The 18,824-nt window shown below is 47.0% G+C and overlaps 1 protein-coding gene across 3 annotated transcripts in view; it reads right to left on the bottom strand.

The window, feature by feature from the left end:
* rusc2.L (RUN and SH3 domain containing 2 L homeolog) overlaps nt 1–18,027 on the bottom strand; it is a 32,337-nt gene extending 14,310 nt beyond the window's left edge. For 2 of the 3 annotated variants that reach the window (XM_018267513.2, XM_041570563.1), the window contains exons 1-2: nt 17,874–18,026; nt 8,404–10,384 (exon numbers count right to left, since the gene is read on the bottom strand). In XM_018267513.2, coding sequence (XP_018123002.2) covers nt 8,404–10,318 — 1,915 coding nt within the window. In that variant the 5' untranslated portion in view covers nt 10,319–10,384; nt 17,874–18,026. Of the gene's footprint in view, nt 1–8,403; nt 10,385–17,873 lie in introns of all 3 variants that reach the window. The other variant, XM_041570557.1, reaches the window with a different exon arrangement.
* Nucleotides 18,028–18,824: the final 797 nt, after the last annotated feature.

Genomic DNA, 18,824 nt, shown 5'->3' with positions numbered 1-18,824 from the left:
CCGCGCGCTATCCCAGATAGTCGCCCCCGGCTTCGCATGCCGGCAACTGATGCAGACAGAGGGATCGCGAATGATTTCTGCCTATGACTGCGGTAACATGCCGTGCCGAGCGCGCAGAGAGGCAGGGCTCCCTGTGCGGGACTTGCCCAAGCGATCTGCGGCACCGCGCCGTGGCGGATCCTTCTGCCGCGATGGCATGGCTCGAGTGCTTCTGACCCCATCCGGCCAGCGTAGCCAGACGCAGCATAGTCTAGTAGGCCTGTGCTCTAACCCGCGACTGGGACGCTCAGCGACAGAGCTACTTGACTATGAGGGTGATGTTCGAGCATGTTGTAGATATGTGCGATGACGGTGGTCGAGGCTGCTGGAGTCGACGCGATGGCACTGGAGCGTAGGTGATTAGTTAAGTCGTCGGCCGTGAGGGGGGTCCCGTCTTGCACGCCAGGACGGCTAGGAGTCTCGTTGGTCAGTCATTGCTTCGGCTCACGTATCAACGACGACGCACCGGCAGCACGCTGCGTCCAATCGCCGTCTCTGCTGGTGCCAGTCGCCATGCGAAGGAGGCCCCGCTTGTGAGTTCATCTACTGAGCGTATCATTCAGCAGTGTGCTGATGGCGCAGTTTGTACGTGGAGCGACTATCAGATCGCTCCGAGGACTGATGCAGTGAGTTATGACTGACTCGTCGATGCATCAGATCTGAGCAGATGCGACGATGAGCGCACGCGCAGTATGTCTATGCAGTCATGCACAGAATAGTCGAGCACGTTACGCGCTGACGCGTGAGTACGACTGACGATAGATTGGATGCTACACGAGCTCGCGCAGTTATCTCTATCTGATCGCGATGCTCGTACAGACGGTTACAGCTCAGTGTCGGAGCTGCGCAGTCGCATAGACTTGCCAGATGCGCGTACTGTGCAGACTAGTTCAGCGCAGGTGTTCGAGGGTCATTGCTGAGCTTAGCCGCAAGGATAGGATGACAGACGACAGAGTGCGATGATATAGCTTGATGATGCGTCTGCAGAGTGATCAGCAGTATGCGTCGAGCATACGAGTACGCGACGATCGCTATCTTAGTGAGGCAGCGAGCGCTGAGTATACGACGCAGTATAGCTGTGATGTGTGTGAACGCGCATTACATGACGAGCTGCGTAGATACGTGTCGAGGCGCGATGCGTGACCAGCGAGTCTCGCGCAGATCGTCAGCTAGCAGAGTCGCGTTGTTTCGACGACGCGTGTAGGTACGCGGCACATTACGATGAAGGTACGTATGGAATAGTTCAGCCTGATACGCGAGGATCGCTGATATGAGATACGATGTGTTCAGCCCCGCTGGTGCAGAGACTAGGCATGTCACATGGAGTTGCATGCGGCCGCGAGCAAGGTGTGGCTGATGAGCTGTCGATGGACACTATGCATGCGCATGATCAGAGTAGCTGCAGGAGAAGCAGCCGTGAATGCGTGTGCATGATTACGTGTGCTTATCATGTTCGGTCTGCGTCGATACTGACTTGAGCGAGTCGGCCGTTGATCGTGGCAGCAAAGCGGTAGTACTAGACAATGCTTATAGCAGTTGGCTAGAGCTGATCGCTATTATGACTGGTCATCTAGACGAGCACGCTTCTATGGATCTCGAGGTTAGATCAGGACTCTCCACTGCTGAGCCGTCAGTCGTGACGTAGAATATGACGGACGCGCTTCAGCGACGCATTCTGGATCATCGCGTTGGAGATAGTTATACGATATCGAGTCAGACTTAGAGCTTATCGCGTGTGCGTCTGCACAGTGCGCACGATGATGCGATCAGTGACGGAGCGCGTGCGATGCGTGTCCTAGTCGTGACTTAGCCGTCAGATCTTGGCAATATCTCGAGGTAGTGGCTTGTGTGCGGTAATGAGCTAGTGACATGATGACTATGCGATAGCATCAATCGTCGCGCGAGTGCCGATGTAGGTCCGTATGAATACGAGCTCAGGAGCGAGCTAGGTCTTTACGATAGTCTATGAAGTGATCGGCGGCTGTATCTAGCGCGCCGTTTTTCACGCTTCGCTATATGATCTAAGCTCGAGTCAGACACTATGATGGCTCATGCTATATTGTTCTTAGTGATGAGACTGCTGAGGATTGTATCGTCCGCGCTCTATCGTAGATTGAGAGAGTATCTGAGCGTAGTGCTTGATACGACTTATTGCTGTTACGGAGCAGGCAGTGCGTGGTCGTTTACAATGACGAGTACGCTCAGCTGCGTTCAGACGCTGCACAGCTTGACATACGTGTATCGAGCTGTGTCATCGCCTGTTAGGCTGAGACTGCGCGTGATCGCTCCTTATACAGCGCTTGAAAGTGATTATATGCACGCCGAGTGTCAATCGTAGACGCTGCGAGTAGACATTATTCTGACCGATCTCGACTACGGACAGGCCGTGGATGATTGGTGCGCGCTGGCACCAGTTGGCAGCAGAAGACATGCTGATGTGTAGCGGAGTGTCGGAGCGATTCGACTGAGAGAGAGACCCGAGTGTCGTGATTCACGATTACTTCTAGATGACGATGTAGAGCGACGACGACCGTATGGCATGTGACGCGTAGAGCGTACTGATGCTGAGCGCTCGCGCTAGGGAGATGCGTCCGCTTGGCTGTGTAGCAGGACGCTGAGTTTGAGACGTCGAGGATGGTGCTGTCGATACTGTATAGGATGCAGTAAGACCTACGTTTACGATCGCGCTGTTAGTCGCTGCGCGCTGCAGATCGCATCGCGGCGCGGCGTGTCGCCCGGATATCGATGACATGTGCTGCATTGTGACGATATCGCTGTAGTCGGCTCGGTAGCGTCGAGTTCTAGCTGTTGCACGCTACATCGATCACACGGTAGGACGATGTCTGTATTAGCTGAGTATGGCGTGTCTATAGGAAGAGATTGTTACAGCGCTGAGCGCCGAGCAGCAGCGCAGACGATCGATGTCGCCGGTCTGCTGAGTCCGCGCCTGCTAGTCAGAGATGCTCACGCGGTAGCTGCATACGAGTGGCGTGGCAGTTGAGTTGATTAGCGACAGTCAGTCGCCGGTTCATGACGAATGCTGTCTGCATGCGCTGCGTGCGCGGATCTCGGATCGACGTCTCGTCGTCTCGGAGGTGAGCGTCGAGAGATAGAGATGATCGCCTCTATCAGAGATATTATGTACATTTACTAGGACGAGGTAGATGATGTGAGCAGTCGTACGTGCGCTAGCCGCGATAGGGTCATTATTGAGTCCGAGTTGATCTATGTGCATGCGACGTCGTTAACAGGTATCGCATTGTGCGTCGCGTGCACTCTCTGTCGGACTGTCTGCGTAGGTGTTGTATGCTTGATGAGTGCAGATACATCACGCATTCTACTACGCCAGCCAGTGTGATGCAGGTATCGTGAGCAGCACGTCGGATTGTGTGCGATCGGCCAGATACGTCGCGGCGTCGATAAGCGTAGTCGTGTGACGACGTCGCGCGTCGATCGACGTTGCTAGATGTCTGCTGAGTGATCTAGTCTTATGCTACATTGCGAGAGAGTGTAGTCTGCTTCCGTCTCTGGCGCAGAGTCATCAGAGAGTTTCGATACGGCGATACCGGCTGGTTCAGTGAGTGACATGTAGAGACTCCCGTGCCGACGAGCCTCGCCCCCCGCCGCCGCTCACCCGCGCTCCCCACGGGCACCCCCGCGCTGCCGCCCTGCGATTGCCCTCGCGTGCCTACGACCGCCGCGACCGAGCTTTCAAGCACGCCCGACGCGACGTGCGCTGAGCGCCCCCCCGGCTCCCCCCCCCCCGGGCCCCGCCCCCCCCCGCCCTACCCCCCCCCCCCCCCCGCCGCCCCCCCCCCCCCCCCCGGGCGCCGCCCCCACCCCCCCCCCCCCCCACTATAGTTATTGTTTATACTGGGGGCCAACTTATCTTTTGTATACTGGGGCCAACTAAATAATAATTGTAATACTGGGGGCCACTATATATTGTAATACTGGGGGCCCACTATAGTAATTGTTAAATGCTGGGGCCAACTATATACTTGTAATACGGGGGGCCACTATATATTGTAATACTGGGCCACTTTTATTTTGGGTAAACTGGGGCACTATAATTTTGGGTAATACTGGGCCCCACTATATTATTGTAATATTTGGGGCCATATAATTGTAATACTGGGCGCCACTAAAATATTGTAATGTTTGGGGCCACTATTATATGTAATACTGGGGCCACTATATATTGTAATGCGGGGGCCATTTTTATTTTGGGTAAACTGGGGCCACTATTATTGAAAATACGGGGGCCACTATATATTGAAATAACTGGGGCCACTAAAATATTGTAATGCTGGGTCCATTATATATTGTAATACTGGGCCACTATATATTTTTTATAACTGGGGCCACTATATATTTAATACTGGGGCCACTATATATTGTAATACTGGGGCACTATAAATTGTAATACTGGGGCCACTATTTATTGTAATACTGGGGCCACTATATATTGTAATACTGGTGGCCACTATATATTGTAATGCTGGGTCCATTATTATATTGTATACTGGGCCACTATATATTGTTATACTGGGGCCACTATAATTGTAATACTGGGGCCACTATATATTGTAATACTGGGCCACTATATATTGTAATGCTGGGCCACTATATATTGTAATACTGGGGCCACTATATATTGTAATGCGGGGCCATTATATATTGTAATACTGGGCCACTATATATTGTAATACTGGGGCCACTATATATTGTAATAACTGGGGCCACTATATATTGTAATGCTGGTCCATTATATATTTGTAATACTGGGGCCACTATATATTGTTTATACTGGGGCCACTATATATTGTAATACTGGGCCACTATATATTGTAATACTGGGCCACTATTCTTTTGTAAAAACTGGGGCCACTATATATTGTAATACTGGGGCCACTATATATATTGTTAATACTGGGGCCACTATATATTGTAATACTGGGGCCACTATATATTGTAATACTGGGGCCACTATATATTGTAATGCTGGGGCCATTATATATTGTATACTGGGGCCACTGTATTTTTGTAATACTGGGGCCACTATATATTGTAAATACTGGGGCCACTATATATTGTAATGCTGGGGCCATTATATATTGTAATACTGGGGCCACTATATATTGTTATACACTTTATATTGTAATACTGGGGCCACTATATATTGTAAATACTGGGGCCACTATATATTGTAATGCTGGGGCCATTATATATTGTAATACTGGGGCCACTATATATTGTTATACTGGGGCCAATATATTTTGTAATACTGGGGCCATTTTATAATTGTAATACTGGGCCACTATATATTTTTAATGCTGGTCCATTATATATGTAATACTGGGGCCACTATATATTGTTATACTGGGGCCACTATATATTGTAATACTGGGGGCACTAAAATATTGTAATACTGGGGCCACTATTCATTTGTAATACTGGGGCCACTATATATTGTAATACTGGGCCCACTATATATATTGTAATACTGGGCCACTATATATTGTAATACTGGGGCCACTAATATTGTAATACTGGGCCACTATATTTGTAATGCTTGGGGCCATTATATATTGTAATACTGGGGCCACTATATATTGAAAATACTGGGGCCACTATTTTATTGTAAATACTGGGCCACTATATATTGGTAATGCTGGGGCCATTATACATTGTAATACTGGGCCACTATATATTGTTATACACTTTATATTGTAAATACTGGGCCACTATATATTGTAAATACGGGGCCACTATATATTGTAATGCTGGGGCATTAATTTGTAATACTGGGCACATATATTTGTTATACTGGGGCCAATATATTTTGTAATACGGGGCCACTATATATTGTTAATACTGGGGCCACTATATATGTAATACTGGGGCCACTATATATTTAATGCTGGGGCCACTATATATTGTAATGCGGGCCACTATATATTGTAATACTGGGGCCACTAATATTGTAATACTGGGGCCACTATATATTGTAATACTGGGGCCACTATATATTGTTATACTGGGGCCACTATATATTGTAATACTGGGGCCACTATATATTGTAATACTGGGGCCACTATATATTGTAATACTGGGGCCACTATATATTGTAATACTGGGGCCACTATATATTGTAATACTGGGGCCACTAAATATTGTAATACTGGGGCCACTTTATATTGTAATACTGGGGCCACTTTATATTGTAATACTGGGGCCACTATATATTGTAATACTGGGGCCACTATTCATTGTAATACTGGGGCCACTATATATTGTAATACTGGGGCCACTATATATTGTAATACTGGGGCCACTTTATATTGTTATACTGGGGCCACTATATATTGTAATACTGGGGCCACTATATATTGTAATACTGGGGCCACTATATATTGTAATACTGGGGCCACTATATATTGTAATGCTGGGGCCACTATATATTGTAATACTGGGGCCACTATATATTGTAATACTGGGGCCACTATATATTGTAATACTGGGGCCACTATATATTGTAATACTGGGGCCACTATATATTGTAATACTGGGGCCACTTTATATTGTTATACTGGGGCCACTATATATTGTAATACTGGGGCCACTATATATTGTAATACTGGGGCCACTATATATTGTAATACTGGTTGTGTCTGACCACTGAGGATTCCATGGATGTATCACTAATTGATGGGATATAAGAGACCCTTCTCCTCTTGCTTGAGTTTTAATATGACATGACTGGGCAGAGCTCACATTCGTATCATGGATTCTCTCCGTAGTGAGACAAACACTAATATTATTATTATCATTACACTCCCCACATACAGAGGCAGGAGATACTCCAGTGATACTACGTCGGCCATCTTGCTCTGAGCAAACACAGATGACGGAGCATTTTCCTTCCCCCCCAGAAACACTTTTATGGCTAATGGAAGGAAATGTAACGTTTCACTCCACATGAATTACATATTCCCAATGGAATTGGCTTTGAAAGCAGCGTCTGTCTGTCTGTTTATATTCTCTGCACTGCTGTTCTGACTCCCCAAACAATACAACAGAAAGCAATTGATTATGAGTTGGTCTTTGGATATTACATGCGTTTTCCCTCTGGGAGAGAAGCTTTGGTTGTGCCTTGAGTCGGTTACTTATCTCTCCGTGTCCCCGGGGCAGGCCGCAGTAAAGTGTGAGCTCACGTGGCCGTATGTCTAATTGGGTAATATATTTGTTATTTATAGATCTTTCCAGGGAATGGAGCTGCTATTGAGGAACACTCTGCGTCTGGGGTGGGGTCTCTCTGTCCCTCACTAAGTAACAGCTGCAGAACGACTGTCTCTCCCTCGGCCCAGCACTCTCGCTATTTATACATGCGCCTCTCTGGAATCTCCTGGTCACTGCTGAGCGATTGCATTAGTCACGCTCGTGCACCATCCGTGAAATTCCTCAGCCTCTCTATGGAATATAACAGTATAGTGACAACTGCAATCTCAACTGCAGCTCTGGGTGCACACAGGCAGTGGGGAGCAGCACCCAGAAAAAATATCTGTTCTGACAAAATATTGTAAGGACAGTCAGGTTATGGGATTCCCTACCAAGAGAGGGGGAATGAGTGATTCATTGGTGGGGAGGAAAGGAGATCTCACCATCAGCATAGGAAGGGGTTCTTTACTGTAAGGGCAGTCAGGTTATGGGATTCCCTACCAAGAGAGGGGGAATGAGTGATTCATTGGTGGGGAGGAAAGGAGATCTCACCATCAGCATAGGAAGGGGTTCTTTACTGTAAGGGCAGTCAGGTTATGGGATTCCCTACCAAGAGAGGGGGAATGAGTGATTCATTGGTGGGGAGGAAAGGAGATTTCACCATCAGCATAGGAAGGGGTTCTTTACTGTAAGGACAGTCAAGTTATGGGATTCCCTACCAAGAGAGGGGGAATGAGTGATTCATTGGTGGGGAGGAAAGGAGATCTCACCATCAGCATAGGAAGGGGTTCTTTACTGTAAGGACAGTCAGGTTATGGGATTCCCTACCAAGAGAGGGGGAATGAGTGATTCATTGGTCGGGAGGAAAGGAGATCTCACCATCAGCATAGGAAGGGGTTCTTTACTGTAAGGACAGTCAAGTTATGGGATTCCCTACCAAGAGAGGGGGAATGAGTGATAAATTGGTGGGAAGGAAATTAGATATCACCATCAGCATAGGAAGGGGTTCTTTACTGTGAGGGCAGTCATGTTTATGGTATTTCATTCCAAGAGAGGGGTAATAAATGATTAATTGGTGGGAAGGAATAGGAAATTCATAACATAAGATGAAAGACTCATAACACCAAGCAGTTACTAACTCACCATCTGCCTTGGCTCTGAGGTCCAACTGTAGGAAGCTCAGACCAGATCCACCTGGGTCCATCCCACTGCAGAGCAATTCCTGATTGGTGTCTCTGTCACAAGTCCCTGATGTTTGGATGGCTGCAGTCATTTGGTTGGAATTTGTGGCTTTAGCTTCCCTGGTATCACCTGTGCACCCCTCACAGGTCCGACTCCGACAGTGCAAGAAGGACATGGGTGGGAGGCTCTGACTACGGAATTCTCCATGCTCTGTAATCCCATTGCCATCATGGTGGAACTCTGTAATAGGGGAAAATTCCAAAGATGAATCCCCGCTGGTTCTCAGAGGCGGGCTGATGCCATTCTTCTTTCTGGTCTTGGCTAACTCCATAAAGGAAGTCACCCTTTTAGGAGATGAACTTTGGGCTTGGCCAACTTGACCCTCACTTAGTTTAACTGGGCAGCTTAACATGCGCTCCAGCGACCCTAGACGTGTACTCTGACTCTTATCCAAGCTACGATCATAACTGCGTGAACGCTGGCGACCAGTGGTGAAATTTGGAGGTGACACATTCACATAGACCTGTCCTTCAATGATGTCTGACTTGGAACGTTCTATGGGCCCTTTAGGTTCATTCGTATCTAGATTTGTGTCTGATTGTTGGAAGAGGAAATATTCTGTGGGCTGAACTGGGCTGCCTTTAGTTTGCTCATCTGAGCAGCTAGTGATGGAGGATCCTGCTGGGCTTGGAGAGGACTGAGATGACAAATCACAAGTAACAAGCTTATAATAATTCTGAGTGGCCACCACTAGCCGAGCTTGACTCTGAAAGCAAGAGGTCAGATCAGAGTTTTCCCCAGGACACTCCCTTAAGTCGCAGTTTAAATGGTAGGAATTGCAGTTGGCATCCAGTACTGGAGAAGATGGGTGGTGGTGGTGACACCCACATTGCTTTCCAGAGCAGTCATGGAGGTGTGAGTCACATGACATTTTGGATTCTGTGGGCGATGTTTGCAGGTCAAGATAAAAAGCTCCTGTGTCTGGGTGGCTACAAAACGAGGAGTCACAGGAGAGGCTTCCAGAATTAAGGTTGGACCTGGGTTGTCCATTCATCTTGTTATACAAGGTGCTGAAGTTAACCAGAATGCCATCAGAACTATTGCACGAGGAGTCGCTGACGTAACTCACCTGCTGGTCCATTTCTGACTGACTGGAAGCACTGTAACACCTACAGTGCCTTAATGTGTCTGAACCATTGCAACTACATTCTCGGCTCTGCAGGAGATCTTGGTTTCCTAAATCTGAGCTCTGGTTCCAGTCCAGAGTGTAGGTGGGTACAGTATGCTGATTCCATACATGTTCTTCAGTGATGAGTTCTGATGGACCTTGGTTGCCATTGCTCCCTTTCTGTATGTCATCAGGTGAGGTCTTCTCTTGTCCATCCACCAGCCCTGACCTACAATTCACCATCCAAGGCTTCACAATGGGTGCAGTGTCATGGAGGTGGAATGGTGGCAGAGCTGGTTCCTTGAAATGGAAACATGATTTAGGGACACTGGAAGCATTGTGAAGGTGGAATGATTTCTCTGCTGCACCTCCGCCGACTATAACTTCCTCCTCTTCCTCACTGGGTAGGAATGGGTTGTGCCGTTTTCTAGTACTAGGTCCTTGCCAATCCTCCTCTTTCTTGATTCCCGTTTCAATAACAGTAGGTTTCGAAGCTTGAATTATGCTGCTGTACACCAAAGAGTCGGCTTGAGAGAGGTCCCTTTCTGGGAGGGAGGTGGTTCTGGTAAGGCCAAGGTCATTGTTGCCATAGGAGTGAGATCTCTTAGAAGTTGGGCAACACTTTCTATCAGGAACTTGGCAATGCACCAGGGGTATGTGGTGCACAATCAGAGTTTCTCCAGCAAGCTTGGGTGGGCTATCCATCATCAGTGGCTTCTTCAGCACATTGGTAAATCAGCAAGAGATGAAAAGGGGGTCCTTATAGTGCCCCACCTGTGGAGGAAGAAGAGTGGACAGATGAAATATTGAGCAGTGCAGTTCAACTCTCTGCAGTGATTACATGACCCAAGCCAAGAACTGTGCTGAGAGGTCCTACCTGAGAGGATGAACTTTACATTCTCTGGCACAAGCAAACACTTCACCTTCACCCACACCCAGTGCCCTTCAGCACCATCTAATTTACACCCGCAGAATGGAGTATCAGTGATCCTGGGGGGCACTCCAGTAAATTGTAAAGCTGTGGGGTAAAGGTGATTATTACTCACATAGCACGAGGTTCTGGCTGGTGCACCCATTAAACATTCCACTGCTGTCCAGTCCAACTCTGTTATCCCCCCGAGCTCAGTGTGTCCCCCCAGTAACTGTGCCACAATGTGTGACATGAGGAGACAGAATGAGACTCCCTGCCCAGAATAGAACCTGTAACAAGAGGCCCATCCCATCATAATGCTGAGTGCCACATGCATTCCATCCACATAGCCCCAAACTGCCTGCGTGTGTCACATGTCATCCAAACACTGACTGTCAGTGACCCCCACCAAGGCTTGGTATAGTCCCCCAACAATAACTGCAGGTAACGCAACCCTGAGATAAGTGTTTTCTGCCTTATTTGTGCACATTCCATCTCTCAATTCATCTCAACTACAGCCCCTTTCCCTGACACCAACTTGCCTTAGGGTAAGGCCAGACGAGGAGATTCGGGGAGATTTTGTCGCCTGGTGACTTATCGCCAGTGAGGCAACTTCGGGCGACTATTGAAAACGCATCGCCGCGTGTGCATTAGCGCAGGTCGATTTTGCGCTATAGCCTATGACTAAAAAACGCTGAGGCAGTTCGGGGAGATAGTCGCGCAAAAGACGTGGCGATAAGTCGCCAGGCGACAAAATCTCCCCGAATCTCCTCGTCTGGCCTTACCCTTATTATTCACACTAGGGATAATCAATCAATTCAGAGACACAAGTGTTAGAGCACTATGGGGCGCAAAAGCACTCCTCTTATTGCTCATTTAAAGGATAAATATACCTTTAAAATAAGTGAATTGATGAGAGGGCTATTCTCAGCACCTTTGCTATGTACATTCATTATTTATTCATTTTAATTCCAAGATATTAAGGCAGGGGTGCCCAAAAGATAGATCGGGATCTACCCGTAGACCTTTAGCTGGTGATCAGTAGATCGCAAGACGCTGTCAACAAACAGCTTGACTAAATCACCCTCCTGTTTCATGCTTTTCATTCAGATATTTATTATATTACGGTTACATAAGAAATAGTTGTTTGTTAAATATAGCAATATACATGTTCTCATAAATCAATATTTAAGTAATATTTTCCATAGAACAGAATGGTAACAATGCTTTTATGGATGTAGATCATAATGGGACAACATTACTAAAAGTAGACTAAAAGTAGACTCCTGTATTAAGGGATACATGTACTGTTTATATGAATGAATTTTGTTACAACAGCGCCACCTGCTGGTCATTTTCCCACCAGTCTGACCAGCAAGTAGTCAAGGAAGTTGTCAGGAGAAAGAAAGAGGCTGATGTTCTTCTGCTTAGGAAAAATTTTAGAAAGGTTTCAGAAGAAGAAGCAGAAGAACATCAGAGCACTTTTTATTCACGTATTTTCAATGTTTACTTTGTTGGTGCATCTCATCACCAAATTAAGACTCTAACACAGGGTGCAGAGAACTGTGCTGGTGGGGGGTGCAAGTCAGTCCTGTCTTTACCAACTCGCTAACACAACAAGCATTCGCCACAGCTTGTATCTGTCCTTTTCCCCACCAAATATAAATCACTCTCCTATCCCACAGTGAAAGCTTCTTGAAGACTTACTTTACACTAGGGTTGTGACCTGTCTGGATTTCACCTGGACAGCCTGGTTCTTGGAGGGGCTGTCCGGGTAAAAAGTGCCTGTTCAGATTTCCAAAGTAGGAAATCCAACAGGCCATTAACATTAATGGCATGGAGATCAGCCAATTGCTGATCAGCACATCATGAGTCCCGCCCCTGACATCATCAGCCCCACCCCCTTACATCACTAGTCTGCCCTTGACATCATCTTCCTGCCCCCCGGCATCATCCGCCTGCCCCTCAATGTCATCCATCTGCCCCCCAACGTCATCCGCCCACCCCCTGCCTCTTTTCCCCGATTGGAATAGTTGGCAACCCACACAGTTCACAGGCCAAGTGGACTGAAAACGTATGAGGGGCCACACACAGTATGCCCACCTGAACACACATTGATCCAGCAATACACATACAAAACACACAGTGACCCCGCAATACACATACAGATCCTTTATTTCTCTGCTGCATTTGTGATTCTTAGTTGCACTTTCAATTAAATCCTTGTGTGGATTCCAACACTGATGTACTACAGTTTGCGCTTAATTGTCCCTTCCCTTTCCATATCCCTTCTGCTCCTTTCTTCTCTTACTGCTTGCTGCTCTTTACTAACTTGCTCTTTACCAACTTCATTTAGCCATTCCAGGTTAAAGCAAATGGCTGCACTATGAGATGGGGCATGGGGCACTTACAGAGCTGAGTGTAAGCCTAGGTGTGGTTAAGAGATCTTGACCTATTGACTTGGATGCAGATTTGAGACATCAGACCAAGTTGTGGATATGAGAGATCATGGTCTAGGTCAGGGTTCCCCAACCTTTTTTACTCGTGAGCCACATTTAAGTGTAAAAGGAGCTGGAGAGCAACACGAGCATGAGAAAGTCCATGGGGATGTCAAATAAGTGCTGCGGTTGGCTGTTTGGTAGCCCCTATGAGGACTAGCAGCCTACAGGAGGCTCTATTTGGCAGAACACCTGGTTTTGATGAAACCAAAACTTGCCTCTAAGCCTAAAATTCAAAAATAAGCACCTGCTTTGAGGCTACTTGGAGCAACATCCAAGGGGTTGGTGAGCAACAGGTTGCTCGCGAGCTACTGGTTGGGGATCACTGGTCTAGGTATTCATATGAGATGTCTGACTAGGGTGGATGTGAGAGGCCTATGCCTAGGGTTGATGTGAGAGATCTTGGCCTAGGAGAAGATATGAGAGGGATTTGAGACATCAGGCCTAGTTGTGGATGTGTGAGATGGACCTAGGTGTGGATATGAGAGATCTTGATCTAGGCATTCATATGAGACTTCTGCTTAGAAAGGATGTAAGAAGTCTATGCCAAGAGATCCTGACTTAGATGTAGATATGAGTGAACTTAGCTAAGGTGCAGATATAGGAGATCTTGGCATAGGTGTATGTAAGATTGTGATCTATATGCTGATGTGAGAGGTCTATGGTGGATGTGATAGACCTTGGCCTATGTGCTCATATGAGAGATCTTGGTGTGGCTTAAATAGGCGTGGGTGAAAGAGACCAGGACCTAGGTGTGGATATGAGACATTTTGATCTAGGTGTTGATATGAGATGTCTGTCTGGAGAGGATGTAAAAGGTCTATGCCTAGGGTGGATGTGAAAGATCCTGACTTAGATGTAGGTATGAGAGGTCTTCGTGTGACATAGGTATAGATGAGAGAGACTGGGGCCTAGGTGAGGAAATGAGAGATCTTGTAGTGAATAAAGCAGCAGCACTCCGGTATTTTTGAAAATTTGCAAACCTTTACTTAGATGCAATAGGCAACGTTTCGGGCTACGCAGGCCCTTTGTCAAGCCGGCTTGACAAAGGGCCTGCGTAGCCCGAAACGTTGCCTATTGCATCTAAGTAAAGGTTTGCAAATTTTCAAAAATACCGGAGTGCTGCTGCTTTATTCACTACATGTATGCGTTACCCTGGCAGGGGGTACGGCGTGCACCCGGGGCTGCAAAGAGCTTAATCCACTTTTGAAGCACACCTTATCTACATTTACTGAAATGAGAGATCTTGATCCTTGTTGATGTAGATGTGAAAGTCAATGCGTAGGGTGGATATGAGAGCTCTAGGCTAAAGTGCATATATGAGAGATCTTGGTTTAGTTGTTGATATGAGACATCTATGACTAGGGTGGATATGAGAGATCTAGGCTAAGATGCATATATGAGAGATCTTAGTCTAGTTGTTATGAGACATCTATAACTTGGGTGGATATGCGAGATCAAGGCTAAGGTGCATTTATGAGAGATCTTGGTCTAGTTGTTAATATGAGATGTCTATGACTAGGGGGGATATGAGAGATCTAGGCTAAGGTGCATATATGAGAGATCTTGGTCTAGTTGTTGATATGAGACGTCTAAGACTAGGGTGGATATGAGAGATCTAGGTAGGGATGGGCAAATTTTTTCGCCTTGTTTCTCAGCAAAAATGACGCCCGTAGACTTGTCTAGTTGTTCATATGAGATATATATGACTAGTGTGGATATGAGAGATCTAAGCTAAGGTGTATATTTGAGAGATCTTGGTCTAGTTGTTGATATGAGACATCTATGACTAAGGTGGATATGAGAGGTATTGGTCTAGATGTTGATATGAGACATCTATGATCAGGGTGGATATGAGAGATCTAGGCTAAGATGCGTATATAAAAGATCTTGGTCTAGTTGTTGATATGAGACATCTATGACTTGGGTGGATATGTGAGATCTAGGCTAAGGTGCATATATGAGAGATCTTGGTCTAGTTGTTGACATGAGACATCTATGACTAGGGTGGATATGAGAGATCTAGGCTAAAGGTGGCCATACACGGAGAGATCCGCTCGTTTCCAAGCGAGTGGATCTCTCCCCAATATGCCCACCTTGAGTAACGACCGGTAATGGGCGGTTGGATCATGGGACTGTATCAATGAACAGATGTGGCCGCGATACGTCAGGATTTTTAGTGCCATCTGATCGAAATCTGGCCGAAAGTCGATCGGGGAAGCCCATCGAGGGGCCCCATACACGGGCCAATAAGCTGCCGACTCGGTCTGTCGGCAGCTTTTATCGGCCCGTGTATGGTCGATAAAATGAAAAGATCTTGGTCTAGTTGTTCATATGAGACATATATTACTAGGGTGGATATGAGAGATATTGGTCTAGTTGTTAATATGAGACATTTATGACCAGGGTGGATATGAGAGATCTAGGGTAAGATGCATATATGAGAGATCTTGGTCTAGTTGTTGATATGAGACATCTATGACTAGGGTGGATGTGAGAGATCCTGATCTTGATGTGGATATGAGAGAGCTTGGCTAAGGGGCAGATATGAGAGATCCAGGTGTAGGTGTGAATATGAGAGATCCAGGTGTAGGTGTGAATATGAGAGATCTGGGCTAAGATGGAGATATGAGAGATGTGGTTTAGGTGTTGATGTGAGAGACCTTGGCCCCTGTATAGATATGAGAGATTTTGGCTGGAGATGTGACATTGGGGTGAATGTGTGAATATGAAAGATCCTGATCTGGATGTTGACCTGGGGTGGAATCTTGGCCTAGACGTGTGGCCCTGGCTTTGTGTGATATGAGACCTCAGCCTATAGGTGGAGATGATGTTCAGGGGGCCCCAGGGCTCTGCCAGATATTCTCATTGTACAGTAAATAAGAGAATGGATTGAGCAGAGAGGAGCAGTGATGTCCCCTCCTCTCCCTGTGTGGATTGTGTTACAGAGGAATCCGGCCTCACTGCAGTATCTGTGTCTGGTCCCTGGCACAATGTGCTTCTGTGTGAGGCTGTGCCCCCAGCCTGTGTATGCAGGATTTACCCACTGTCAGCTCTTGGCAGGACCGCCATCAGAAAACACAGGGCCCCATACAACAAAATTTCCTGGGCCCCCTGGGCTGCGCCCACCGCAAGCCCCACCTACAAGTCCGCCCTCCCCACCCCACAGTAAAAAAACAAAAAAATATTGGTGGCTAGGGTTCCCAGATGTTAATAAAAAATAAAAAGATATTGGTGGTCAGGGCCCCCCATTAAAGAATATTGGTGGCTAGGACCCCACATGAGAAAAAAAATTGGTGGCCAGCCCCCCCCCCCATTATAAGAAAATTGGTGGCCAGGGCCCCTTAAACGTCCATGCCTTCCCGAAGTCAGCAGCTCTCAGAAAGATGGGGGCCGGCCAATCAAGTAAGTGTGGCGTGGCCGGGCCCCCCTTACCCTCAGGGCCCCCCACAACTCTCCCCCCTGTCCCCCCCTGATGGCTGCCCTGGCTCTTGGTACAGACATAAATCACTTTACTGTATATCTGGATGTGTCATGGGATTCCTGGAATAATATAATAATATGCGAAGCGCTTGGGTCTCTTTCAGCTGGAACAAGAACTCCCATGATCCTCAGCAATCACTGGCTAAGGACACTGGGAGCTGCTGGCAGGTAACTAGACTAATAGGCCAAGGGCCTGTGTTGTGTATCTCTGGGGAAAATGAGAGAGTGTAAACTGGATACAAACACACACCAGCAATGTGACACTGGGGTACACACACAAGTAACACAACATTCCACTATAGACACATATATACACACTTCCCACATACACACAGCAATGTGACACTGGGGTACAGACACAGCCCTACACACTGACACACACTCACACATATACACTGACACACACACACACACACACACACTGACACACATATACACTGACACACACACATATACACTGACACACACACACACACATATACATTGACACACACACACACTGACACACACACATACACTGACACACACACTGACACACACACACACACACACACACACTGACACACACACACACACTGACACACACACACATATACACTGACACACACACTGATATACACACACATATACACTGACACACACACTGATACACACACACATATACACTGACACACACACTGACACACACACAGTAATGTGACACACCAGCACTGATGACGATAAACTGTCAGATAAACAGAAATAAATAAGCCACCCCCCGGCCTGCTGATATGTACAAAGACACACACTTATATCATCACAACACACTCACACTGTCATTAGAATTAAATACAGACAGACTGATATCTATACACACGGACACAGCTGCACACATCATAGTGTTACTACCCGACACCTCTCTATGCACAATACACACTGATAAACAAGCCCAGGCCAGGACAACAAGGAGACGCAGCATCCCAGCGACACACATACGTATACAAAGCAATACACACAGACAAAGCACAAACACACAGACCAACACAACCCCAGGGAAACAGACACACAAACAGACAACAGCATATGGACACACAGTGACACAGACTCAGAGAATGACACACACACATATAAAGAGTCAGATATACACACTAAGCCATATGTAGAACGACACACAAAGACAAGTCTATGTATAGATATATATATATATATATAAAGAGAGAGAGGCACATCCATGTATAGAGACACACATATATCACATACATATAAAAGACACAACTGTGTATCCCCAGTACACACCCTGCCCCCGTCCCCACAGCCCATTATAAATGTCACAGCTGAGCCCAAAGCAGAGATGCTCCGACACCCCTGCACCCCCCCCCAACCCCAGTCTCACCTTCCACTGCGGGTATCACGTCTCCTCTGTGCCCATCACATTCCCTGGCACATTGTGCCCATCACATCCCTGTACCAGTGCAGCTGCTCTGACGTCAGCACTCGCCCACAGACTCACACACACAAGGCTGGGACCAGAGACAGGGAGGGAGTGCAGGAGGGAGGGAGGGAGGGAGTGCAGTGAAGGAGAGACACAGGAGGGAGGGAGGGAGGGAGGGAGGGAGAGCGCAGAATGGAGAGAGACATCAGCAATAGCAGGGTGGGAGCCCAGCCAGACCTGCACAAGCAACATCCATTATTAAAGGGGAAATTCACCTTAATTTACCTTCTGTTATTATGTAGCCAGCACATTGTCTGTGTAGAGCACATCTAACAGCAGGGCTGGAGCACAAATGACATTTTCCCTGGGCCCCAAACCTCACAGGGGCCACAGGGAAAGGTAAATAAAATGACACACTATGGTTCAACTACAAGTGTAAATGGCAATACTATTTCCCCTCCAGAATTCCATGCTTATAATGTTAAAAAGTCTATTTCATACTGTCACCCACAATGACCTTCAGAAAAGGGAAGATATTGTGCCCTCGGCAATATCATCCACTCACTTGTATTACTACTGGCTCTGGCACCCATGTGTCACTCACACACAGATCTGCAATCTGATTGGCCCACGAGGCTCAAACAGGAAACACGACTTCCATTCTCACCCTCTTCTGTCTGTCACATGATCTCCTGAATTCATTGGGGGGTCATTATGGAACAACTTTAATGTTGCTCTAATCTCCACCTCCACTGAAAACTGGGGGGATGGGTATCACAGGGGCTATTTTGGCAGGTGCAATTGGGGTGAATAGTGGAACCCCCACACTTAGGGGCTGATTCACTAAATTCGAGTGAAGGATTTGAAGTAAAAAAACTTCGAATTTCAAAGTATTTTTTGGGCTACTTCGAC

The sequence above is a fragment of the Xenopus laevis genome, chromosome 1L (assembly GCF_017654675.1).
Source record: "Xenopus laevis strain J_2021 chromosome 1L, Xenopus_laevis_v10.1, whole genome shotgun sequence".
In the NCBI taxonomy this organism is placed as follows: Eukaryota; Metazoa; Chordata; class Amphibia; order Anura; family Pipidae; genus Xenopus; species Xenopus laevis.
This window is presented reverse-complemented; position numbering and strand designations above follow the sequence as displayed.